This window comes from Octopus bimaculoides, chromosome 4 (genome assembly GCF_046866305.1).
Source record: "Octopus bimaculoides isolate indiv1 chromosome 4, ASM4686630v1, whole genome shotgun sequence".
Lineage (NCBI taxonomy): Eukaryota > Metazoa > Mollusca > Cephalopoda > Octopoda > Octopodidae > Octopus > Octopus bimaculoides.
The window spans coordinates 122,986,132-122,998,713 of NC_142931.1; the positions used below are offsets into that span (position 1 = coordinate 122,986,132).

Below are 12,582 nucleotides of genomic sequence, written 5' to 3' on the forward strand. Positions count from 1 at the left end.
TAGAGAATTAGTTCTAAACTAAGAAGTAAACCTAGAATTGAGACCTTTGTTTTACCTGGGCAAAAACAGAAAGAATGCTTTGCTTGCAGCAAAGGAATCATTTCTGAACTGTCTTTTGGAAAGTAGCTATGCTAAATATGCAGAAAAGTTGTGAGTAGGAATTCCATGTGTGGTACCCAATGTAAGCTGTGAGTTCACAAGAAATTCAGAGAGATCACAAAAGAAATGACAAAGGATTGCAAAAACTGGTATGTGTGTGTGTGTGTGTGTGTAATAAAATAATTGTTTTTAGATATTTGACCTCTGCTTTGTTTATCAGCACAAAACAGATGAAAGGCAAAATTGTCCTTAGTGGGATTCAAACTCATAATGTGAATCACTAGAACAAATCTTATTCTCTTTAATGATTCTGCCAATCCACCACCCTATATATATATACCAACTACATGGTTTCGGGTTCAGTCCCATGGCATAGTATCCTTGGCAAGTGTTTTCTACAATAGCCTTGGGCCATAGGTACTAAGTGAAAGAAGTGGATTTTCTGAGGCCAGATACCCTTTGTGTCGCCAACCCTCATTTGTTTCTTGGCAAAATGATATTTCCCATGATCAGATATGTTTTTCACAGATGACTGAAAATGAGCATCATTGCTTGTAAGATGGTGAAGCTTGCTTATGATGACCACTTGATGTCAGGGCAAGTGTACACATACATACATTCATATATGTATATATATATATATATATATATATATATATATATATATATATATATATAGGTGCAGGCATGGCTGTGTGGTAAGAAGCTTGCTTCCCAACCACATGGTTTCAGATTTAGTCCCACTGCATGGCAATTTGGGCAAGTGTTTTTTATTATAGGCTCAGGCCAATCAAAACTTTGTGAGTAGATTTGGTAGATGGAAACTGAAAGAAGCCCATTGTGTATATATGTGTGTATTTGTCTCCACTTACCCCCATTACTGGTTGGCAACTGGTGTTAGTGTGTTTATGTCCCCATAACTTAGCAGTTCAGTAAAAGAGGCTGATAGAATTAGTGCTAGGCTTAGAAAATAAGTCCTGGGGTCGATTTGTTCGACTAAAACCCTCCAAGGTGGTGCTCCAACATAGCCCCAGTCAAATGACTGAAACAAGTAAAAAAATATACTTAGATATGTATATATCTATGTGTGTTTGTCTCCCCCCCATCACCACTTGACAACCGTTGTTGGTGTGTTTATGTCCCTGTAACTTAGCATTTCAGCTTATGAGACCAATAGAATAAGTACTAGGCTTAAAAAATAAGTCCTGGGTTCAATTTGTTCAGCTAACACCCTTCAAGGCAGTGATCCACCATACCGCATAAAAGAATAAAAGAATATATATATCTGACTTTGTCGTAGGTCAACCAACTTGTTGAAATGTAACTCTGTTTTGGAAAATTCTTCCCAGATGAAATACCCAATTAACCAGTTTCAACATGAAAATTTAAATTAAGTTCATTCAATTTAATTTCTGTAATTAAACTAATTGGATTACATGGATAAATGCAAGCAAGAGAAATAATATTCTTAAGATTATAAACCTGGAAAAGTCCAGGACAAGTTATTACATCTGGTAAGATACAGAACAAGAAAATTTTTACTTAAAATATTATAGATAAGGATAAAATTTGAATATTAAAAATGGTTTGATTTTAATTTACAAAGTAACATAATTAAAAAAGGTACTATCATTTTGTTAAAATATTGACACACTAGAATACTTAAAAAATGAGAACCAGAAGTACCAATATAGCTAAAGTTTTATGCAAAGTAGAATAGTATATATGGTAGGCAAGTTTAATATGTAAAAAATAGGTATTGGGTCAAGACTAAAAATGTGAAGACTTGGCAATAACTCAAGCAAGTTTTTCTGTGAATTTGCTGATATAGGTAAATTTTACTGTAATATATAAACTAATTTTTGTATTATTCTATTTATTGTACTAATTTATGTACTACTATTATTTTTATAACCTATTTTCAAATTTTGAATTATTAATTAATAATTTAAAAAATGAATTTTTTTGAAGTGCAAAAAATATTGAGTTATTTTTTTATTTTTAATAGAAGTAACAGGTAATAACAAATAGAAGTAATAACTTGTAACACAATTTTTAGTTTTAATAAAAGCTAATATTTTTTATATCTGAATATTTTATTTGAAATTTTATCCTTAGATGCAATATTTTAAGTGAAAATTTTCTTGTTCTGTACTTTACCAGATGTAATAACTTGTCCTGAATTTTTCCAAGTGTAATAAATTGTCCTGTACTTTTCCAGGTTTATAATCTCAAGAATATTATTTCTCTTGCTCACATTTTTCCATGTAGTATATATATATATATATATATATATATATATATATATATATATATATGAAAAGTGGTTAGAGGTCCATACAAATCAAAAATTATAGTTTAAAAAAGTAAATAAAGTTGGAAAAGGCACAGAAGTACATTTTAGAGAATGTTTAACAAAATATTACTGGTTTTAATGTATTAGTCTTATCAAATATTAGAAATATTAAAAAGAATTTTGGTGGGAGTCAGAGAGAAAAGGCATTTTTTATGAGGATCAACTGTTTGTACCTAAATTTGAGTTCTGAATGAAATTTTGCTTTAGTCAGTCTCTTATAAATGTTTTGTCTATGTAGGTTTGGGGTGGGGTTCAAGAGTTCAAGTTTCAGGAAGTCTTTTGAATTGAGTAGGAAGCTTCTTTTTCATGGCTCAGCCATGAAACCTGTTGACTGGAACAGGTAAGCCGGAGAGCTGTACCAGTTTCCAGTCTGATTTGGCGAGGCTTCTACGGCTGGATGCCCTTCCTAACACCATTATATATGTGTGTGTGTGTATAAAATGTAAAACCTGTAGTTTGCACTGTAAACACTCCTTGTCTCAACTGTAAAATAGGGATCAATGATTTTGGCACCTTCCAACAGTATTACTCTTTCCACCAATGTCAATTGTGATGATCAGTGACTTGATTGAATACAAATTTCCTCTATCAAAAACAATTCTCACTTTCTTTCCTCTCTGCTTCAGCTAGTCAAAAACATTTTGGTGCTCTATTAGCCCCAAATAGCTTTAAAATGGACTTTGATGCCTGTGAACTTAGATGTCATACCTAAATAAATTCTAATGGCCCTAACTTCATCACCCTTTCTTGCTCACACCTTAGTTTTCTGCAACCTTGGTCATATTGGTTTGTGGATTTATAGCAGTAAACCATTTAAAAACCAACCAGGAAGATGCAAATATACTTGCAGTTACAACAGATTCTGTGTAATTAACAGCAAACATCTTGTGCATCTCAAGTTTAGTCAGAATACAGTTGACTGCTGACTTTGCATAATGATGTAATGTGGGGTGTGGTTAGCATGGCTCATCTGCAAATAATGTTTCATTGCAGTGATTTTATTATTCTGGTATTATCTAACACAATCTATAAAAAAAATATGTTAATACCTTATAATTATTACCTGCAAAATATTAGCTCTTAATTCACAATACTTATTTAAGATTTAGCAGACACATTGTTATTGCTCTCAGTTCAGTTGCACAATCTGTATTATATATATATATATATATATTTATATATATATATATATATATATATGCACACACAAAAATACACACACACTGTTACTTGAGGATACTCCCTGATATATCTTCCCCATCCTTTCTCATCCAGCTGGGATATCCATGTATCTCCTCTACAGCAAGAACCTGTTCCTGTCCCTCTATCATACTTTAACCTCTCATCACCTGGCCATAAAGCCACTTCCTTCTATCTCCTCTCCTGCCCCCACCATCAATTGAGGAGTCTTCTCTTATGACCTCACTTGTACTAGTGCCAAATAAAAGGCAAGGCACCCAATACACTCTGTAAAGTGGTTGGCATTAGGAAGGCCATTCAGCCCTACAGAACCATGATAAAGCAAACATTAGAGCACAACAGTCTTCTGTTTGCCAGCTGCTGTTGAACCAACCAGCCTATGCCATGGAAAGTAGACATTAAATGATGATGATTAAAACGATATATACATATATGTGTGTACACACACACACATTGTTATAGATATATGTGAATACATAGTTTCTGTTTAATGCTGCAACTTTTAACTGGATAAAAGTAATACAAACCTTAAAAAGAAAACCCAAATTCTGGTTTAATTACAGATGAAATACATTCAAATGCAGACTCACACAACATATGTGCCAAGCCGGTTGAAAACACCTCTTCATTTTCCACCAAATTCCACCAAACTGGATGCTCATGTGTTGAGTGATAAAATTACAGGTAGACATCTTTTTCAATGTTGGTACTAATTTAATGGTCAGCATGTGATACTGTGAAGGTAATACTTTTAAGACTATTTGTTTATTTTGCTGGCAGCATAGATGGTTTCAGTGCATGAGGTAAGAGGTCAGTATGTATCCTATCATTGCAAATTAATAAACTAATACTGGAGATTAGGTACAAATCACTAACTGTAAACTGTTGTAGTCTTGGGAAATTGAAAGTGTTTTGACAGTAGGTAATTCAACTCCTCCTGTCAGTATAAATCGGAGAAGAAAGGACTCCACCAAGCTGACTTATCCTATGTACCCTAGTTACATATATATTAGGTTTTCAGCACATACTACTTCTCTCCTAAGTTACTTTGGTGTTTGGTATTTGGTACATGATCAAATGTGAAATGGCTATATGCATGAGATATGTATTGCTAGCTCATGGGTTATGATTTCTGATCCACTACAACCATTTTGATGTCTCTGGGAAGGACTTCATTATTTAGACTTATCTGTTATTTTAGCACCATGTAAATAATGTTAAACAATGTCTCTTATGAAGCTCTTTGAACCTTAGATTAAAAAGAAAAACAATAAAAGAAGAGCCATTTGTGTATCATACTTAATGTAAATACATTGCAAAAAGCAAATTTACTGAGGTATCTCTTATGGATGTGCTGTGTTTAAAAACACAATATATATTGGAGGTGAACAAAAACATCATAGCACAGCAGTTGGTGAAAATGTTAGATACATTTCTGATTGTTTGGGCAGAAATATACTTATGTCTTCTGTTTAAATTCAAATCTCATTGAAACAAGTTTGTGTGTTTTATCTCTCCAAATTTGATTAAATATTTCCCAATTTTATGACAGCATAAGGTTTGGGATAGAAGTAGCTTCCAATAAGTTACCTTTGCTAAAGAGAGTTCTAGAAATATCAGCTAAATCTCCCTCAAATCCTATTTAAGGGGATAAGGACAGGTTGGTTATATAGTCCCTCTTAATTAAGGCTGACCAAGGAATTGAGTTTCTCTTGACTGCTAGAAACAGCATACAAAAGTGCCCTCAAATCATATTCAACTGTCTTTTAAAAAAAAGACAGTTTGATAATGTAGTCCTAGAAATACTGTTTCCAAACAGAAAGGCTAGTCACAAATGGCCATGTGTTTGCTCCTAGAAAGTTCCCCTCCAAGGCACAAGTACAGGTAAGGTTGTTTGTGGAAAACCAGCAGTTGCCTATGCAAACCATCCTCCCCTCATCATTCCACCAATGTTGTTCATGGGAAAGGCAAAAGCCGATACAGCTTGGCATCAAATCAGTTCTGCAGCTGAGTGAATTGGAGCAATGTGAAATAAAGTGTCTTACTCAAGAATAATATACACAGCCCAATCTAGGAATTGAACTCACAACCTCATGATTGTAAGGCCAATGCTCTAATCACTGTGCCTTCACTGTGGTAATGTAATAAATTATTATTAGCACTGTCATTATATCCAAATGAGTCTTTGGGTTTGCTAGAAACATAACATTTGTTAATTTTCCATAACCTTCATTTTTTTTTCTGTTTAACTGCACTTAGGCCTCATGGGATAAAAACAGCATGATTTGAGGCTTTATTATTTCAATGCCTGGTTATGCAAGTGAAAGGTATCAATCATCCCAATTTACCACTGACACAGAACTAGATACCATAAAAATCAATCTGATGAAATTTGGTTTTCTTTACACACACACACACACACACACACACACACACACACCACTCTCACCACCATCGTTCTTTTGTAAACTATACTACTACTGTTGCTACCACCAAGTACAACATACCACAAGTTCATCACTTAAAGGCAGTAACAGTATTGAACAAGGGCCATTTCTTGGGGTCATATGACGGTTGGGAGTTTTCCTCTGAGCTTCCGGAACTTTACTAATCCATTTTCTAAATAGTCAGCAACCCTGGCATTGGTCTAGATGATGTCCTATGGAAAGCTCACAGATCACCACCAACCATGAGGATGGTAAGATGTCTGAAATAGATATGACCGACCAATGGAAAACCAGTGAAACAAACTGGCTGTTTCATTTGCTTTTCCGCTCTTTTATGGATTTTCATTTTTGTCTGCCTCGATGGTTTCTTTCATTTGTTGGTAGTGGCAGTGTTCAGGAGGGGGTGTTAATAATGTTAGTCTTGATGGTGGTGGTGGTGATATTGTTCTTGGTAGTGGTGGTGATGTTGTTGGCAATAGCAGTGATGTTGTTGGTGGTGATAGGAGTAATGGTGGTGGTGGTGGTGGTGATGTAATTGATTGGGGGTGGTTGTGAAGATTATTTGTGCTAGAGAGGTTTTGTTAAAAAGAATAGTGTTGGCAGTGGAACAGGGTTGGTGGGGTAGATGGAAGTATTTTATGATTGTGGGGGGAAAATGTTATTTGATGGAAGAGATGGTGGTGGTGGTGGTCGCTGCCGCCATCGTCGTTGTCAGAATGATATTCCTCTACTTTATTGATCCATTTTAAAACTCCATGATGCAGTCAGTTTCAGTGAAGTTACAGTCTTAAAGATTCTGAAAACATTTGCTACTGTCTGTGCTCCTACCATTGAACATGCCTCTACCATTAACCAGCTGTATCTCTTCTGACATCTCCATCACCATGACCACCACCACCACCACCATTATTATCATCATCACTTGCTCACTGGTGACATTACAGCTAATCCCATAAGCAATACAACCACCTCAAACATTGCCTCTAACACCACTACCACTGCTGTTACACATTGTCTGTGTCACAGTGTAACACAGTTGGGTCATTGGCATGAAAGACCATTCACTCACTTTAATATTGTCATGTGATCCTTGGGTGCCTTCAGCAGAGGTCACTCTCTTGTAAACATTTGGACCAGACACTTAGAATCTGTCCACCCACCACCCACATTTTTCCTACAGATGTCCAAGCTAGACATCAACTAGGCATAAAGAGTAGTTCGGTTACGAATTGCCCATGAATTACAGGCAATTTGTAATTGTACTACTCTTTATGAATAATATTTTTTTTTCCTGCTAGTTTATAATTATTATTATAAGATCATTATTAAATTAGTAGGATTAGAATTAAATTTTAATAGGAATTTACCACCAGATGGGGCTGAAAATATTATTATGAGTACTGGTTTTTATTCCATGACAAACTTTAACACTTTAGCATTTCAACTGGTCGTATCCAACCAAAATATTCTACTTGCTTTATGTTCAAACTGGCCAGATCTGGTCTCTCACACCTACCCTACAATGTCATTTTGTATATGAGCAATCACATCACCAAAATCTCAAGGCTACAAGACAGTGTAGGATAAATTCAAAGCAATATGATTAAATAAGCGTTGAATTTGACAGAATAATCAGAATACTAAAGGTTTAAAGAAAAATGTGTCTTGGTGTTGTAACTGTGTAACACTGTGTCATAGTTCAGTAATTGTAACACTATGTGTGCCATTGTGTATTCTGTCACAACGTAGTAATTGTGTAATATAGTTTGTGTGTTGTCGTCTAGTAACTATATCACAGTATGTATCATTCTAAAGTAACTATAACATTGTGGTTCATGATGTTCTTACTAAGTAACATTGTGTTGCAACTGTAACACAGTGTGCACCTTGCTGTATTAACAATGTAGCACAATGTATCATATAACTGACCCTGTATGTCTCATAGTGTAGTAACCATAACTCCCAATTCTACAGGAATTTGGTGTAACACAATATGCCTTGTTGAATGACTGTAACATTATGTAACTGCAGGTGAGAAAGTGTAACACAGCATGCTACTAGGATTTTGTGGCACAGTGTATTGTTTCAGTTGAGTAAAAGTAATGCAATGAGTGACTACTTGTTAGTATGTGTAATAGTATATGAGTTTTGTTATTGATTATGTGTGTTTGTGTGTGTGTAACAATGTCTTATCATGAAGTAACTGGCCTTTGTGTAACTGTATTGCAGGTCTCATTTATGGTGCTGCTGTAGGTGATGCAATTGGTCTGGCTGCACGCTGGATGGATCCTGATGAATGCCAGTTCTACTATGATAAAGATCTGAAATATTGTAATATCCGCCAGGACAAACACCGAGTGTTTTGGTCACCTGGAGATTGGACATCGAATTTTGATACAATGGTTGGTATATGTCATCATCGTCCTCGTTTTCAGTGTCTGTTTTACCATGCTTATGTGTAGTTTCTTAATGCAGATTTTCTACAGCTGGATGTCCTTCCTGTCACCAAGCCTCATCTATTTCTGAAACATGTGATTGAGAAGCCAACTTTTTAATCAATTAGCCACACCTGCATCAGTCTATATATATATATATATATATATATATATTGTACAGAGATGCGGCCAGTAAGGTGAGGGTTGGAAATGAGTACAGCAATGAATTCCGGGTAGAGGTAGGGGTCCACCAAGGTTCCGTCCTCAGCCCCCTATTATTTACCATAGTCCTCCAGGCAATCACAGAGGAGTTCAAGACAGGTTGCCCCTGGGAGCTCCTCTATGCTGATGACCTTGCCCTAATTGCGGAGTCACTATCAGAACTAGAGGAGAAGTTTCAGGTGTGGAAGCAAGGTCTAGAATTGAAGGGCCTTAGAGTCAACCTAGCTAAAACCAAAATCCTAATAAGTAGGAAGGTAGATAAAACACAAACCCCTTCAGGTAGATGGCCCTGCTCAGTATGTAGAAAAGGAGTAGGTAGTAACTCTATAAGATGTACCCGGTGCAAGCTATGGACACATAAGAGGTGCAGCAACATCAAAGGCAGGTTAACTAGCAAGTTAGTTTTTGTTTGTGGCAGATGTTCAGGTGCAATAAAGACTGCAAACAAACAGGAAACAACTTCTATCTCATTCCAGGGTGAAAAACTAGAGGTAGTCGATAGCTTCCGCTATCTGGGCGACCAAGTTAGTAGTGGGGGTGGGTGCGCTGAAAGTGTAGCTGCTAGAATAAGAATAGCCTGGGCAAAGTTTAGAGAGCTCTTACCCCTGCTGGCGACAAAGGGACTCTCACTCAGAGTAAAAGGCAGACTGTATGACGCATGCGTACGAACAACCATGCTACATGGCAGTGAAACATGGGCTGTAACTGCTGAGGACATACGTAAGCTCGCAAGGAATGAAGCCAGTATGCTCCGTTGGATGTGTAATGTCAATGTGAATACCCGTCAGAGTGTAAGTATCTTGAGAGAAAAGCTGAACATTAGAAGCATCAGTTGTGGCGTGCAAGAGAGATGATTGCGCTGGTATGGACATGTGGTGAGAATGGAGGAGGATAGCTGCGTGAAAAAGTGCCACACCCTAACAGTTGAGGGATCCCGTGGAAGAGGTAGGCCCAGCAAGACCTGGGCTGAGGTGGTGAGGCAAGACCTTCGTACATTGGGCCTCACCGAGGCGATGACTACGGACCGAGACCTTTGGAAATGGGCTGTGCGTGAGAAGACCCGGCAAGCCAAGTAAGATCGTTGCCAGTGCCCCTGGACTGGTTCTTGTGCGGGTGGCACATGAGATGCACCATTTTGAGCGTGGCCGTTGCCAGTACCGCCTGACTGGCTCCTGTAGGATTTTCGAGCGAGATCGTTGCCAGTGCCCCTGGACTGGCTTGTGCGGGTGGCACATAAAAGACACCATTTCGAGCGTGGCCGTTTTCGTGCGGGTGACACGTAAAAGCACCCACTACACTCTCTGAGTGGTTGGCGTTAGGAAGGGCATCCAGCTGTAGAAACTCTGCCAAATCAGACTGGAGCCTGGTGTTGCCATCCGGTTTCACCAGTCCTCAGTCAAATCGTCCAACCCATGCTAGCATGGAAAGCGGACGTTAAACGATGATGATGATATATGGATGAGGATAGCTGCGTGAAAAAGTGCCACACCCTAACAGTTGAGGGAACCCGTGGAAGAGGTAGGCCCAGGAAGACCTGGGCTGAGGTGGTGAGGCAAGACCTTCGTACATTGGGCCTCACCGAGGCAATGACTACTGACCGAGGCCTTTGGAAATGTGCTGTGCGTGAGAAGACCCGGCAAGCCAAGTGAGATCGTTGCCAGTGCCCCTGGACTGGTTCTTGTGCGGGTGGCACATGAGATGCACCATTTTGAGCGTGGCCGTTGCCAGTACCGCCTGACTGGCTCCCGTAGGATTTTCGAGCGAGATCGTTGCCAGTGCCCCTGGACTGGCTTGTGCGGGTGGCACATAAAAGACACCATTTCGAGCGTGGCCGTTTTCGTGCGGGTGACACGTAAAAGCACCCACTACACTCTCTGAGTGGTTGGCGTTAGGAAGGGCATCCAGCTGTAGAAACTCTGCCAAATTAGATTGGAGCCTGGTGTTGCCATCCGGTTTCACCAGTCCTCAGTCAAATCGTCCAACCCATGCTAGCATGGAAAGCGGACGTTAAACGATGATGATGATGATGATGATGATGTATATACACATGGCACTCTGTTGGTTACAACTAGATGAAATATAGAGCCACAACTTGATGAAATCTCCAAGCACAAGTCTCTGATGTCTAAGTGGCTAAAAAGTATCAGCAAATACATCCCGGTGTAATGACCTGAATGTAGTCTGGCCTCCTTAAAGTATAAGAAGTTAAGGGCTGAAATACTTGCTTGAGTGGGTGTTTCTTCTCCGAAGACCTCCTGTTGTTCAGCTCTCTTGAGAGTTTCCTACCACTCAATAATAAAAATAATTTCTAACATAGACACAAGACATAGGCTTTGACATCACATGACAGTTGTATGGCAGTGTCACTGTAATGCAAGTTGTGTCCTTCACTTCCAATACTATGTGAAAGCATGTGTGGTTATGGAGAGATGTTGCCTTACTAGGAAACAGGTGATGGGTAGCAACAGGACAGACATTTGGTTGCCTCAGCAATTTCTGGAAAAGCATGGAAAAGTGGATAGGTGCAGGAGCGGCTGTGTGGTAAGTCGCTTGCTTACCAGCCACATAGTTCTGGGTTCAGTCCCACTGTGTGGCACCTTGGGCAAGTGTCTTCTTCTATAGCCTCAGGCCAGCCAAAGCCTTGTGAGTGGATTTGGTAGACGGAAACTGAAAAAAGCCCATCTCATATATATATGTGTGTTTGTCCCCACAAACTTGACAAATGCTGATGTGTTTATATCCCCGTAACTTAGCAGTTTGCTAAAAGAGACTGATAGAATAAGTACTATGCTTACAAAGAATATGTCCAGGGGTCAATTTGCTCAACTAAAGGCGGTGCTCCAGCATAGCTGCAGTCAAATGACTGAAAGAAGTAAAAGAATAAAAGAATTAAAACGATGATGATAATGTTATTAAATAATTGGAAGAAGAGATTACAAGTGAGAGGTGCTGACTGTTCCAACTGACCTAAAGATAAAGTTATGCTTATCATTATACAGACCAAATAAGGGTAGGAGCTGGCCGAATCATTAACTGGTTGGACAAAATGCTTAGCAGCGTTTCTTCCTGCTCTTTATGTTCTGAGTTCAAATTCCACTGAGGTTAGTTTTGCTTTTCATTTTTTCAAGGTGAGTAAAATAAGTACCAGTTGATCACTGAGGTCAATGTAATTGACTATACCCCTTCCTTAAAATTTCTGGCTTTTGCTAAACTTTGAAACTGTCATTTTACAGACTGATCCTAGCCAAGTTGGCCTGGAAACAAAATAAGCTTGAAAAGGAACCACAAAAATACTATAATGTGTTAGAAACTCTAATGATGATGATGGTGTGAGCAGAAATTTTTAATTCCATTTTATTGAATTATTTTGGCTTTTGGCTTAGATACAGAAACCACAAATCTATAGGAGATGGAAATGCAAGATTATAACCTGAAGATGCAAAAGTTCAGGAAAGAGATCAATAAAAGCTCCATTTAAAAAATCAGAAACAGTGTTTCCTTTAAGGAATCTATTGACCCAAGAAGTCGTCCTCAATTTTAGTTTTATTTGGCTTTAATTTGTAGCAAATGTAAAAGTTCTATAACTAAGTCTTTTGGCTGAAAGATTCTTAAGGAGAGCATTTATTATTTTTTTCTTTTACTAGGGCAATGGATTGATACAGTCATTAGGACATTGAACAAAATACTCTGCAAAACTTACTTCATCTCTTCATGTTCTGAGATCGAATCCTGCCATGGTCAACTTTGACATTCATCCCTTTAGGGCTAATAAAATAAAGTAGCAGCCAAGTTATGGGCTCAGTGTAATTAAGTTACCCCTCCC

At 38.1% G+C, this 12,582-nt stretch overlaps 1 protein-coding gene across 3 annotated transcripts in view; it reads left to right on the forward strand.

Annotated features, from left to right (window-relative positions):
* The window catches only part of LOC106880302 (uncharacterized), a 45,218-nt gene that overhangs the window by 17,529 nt on the left and 15,107 nt on the right, over positions 1-12,582 (forward strand). For all 3 annotated transcript variants that reach the window (XM_014930173.3, XM_014930174.3, XM_089351330.1), the window contains exons 3-4: positions 4,219-4,339; positions 8,332-8,504. In XM_014930173.3, the coding sequence (XP_014785659.1) occupies positions 4,219-4,339; positions 8,332-8,504 (294 nt within the window). The remainder of the gene's footprint in view (positions 1-4,218; positions 4,340-8,331; positions 8,505-12,582) is intronic.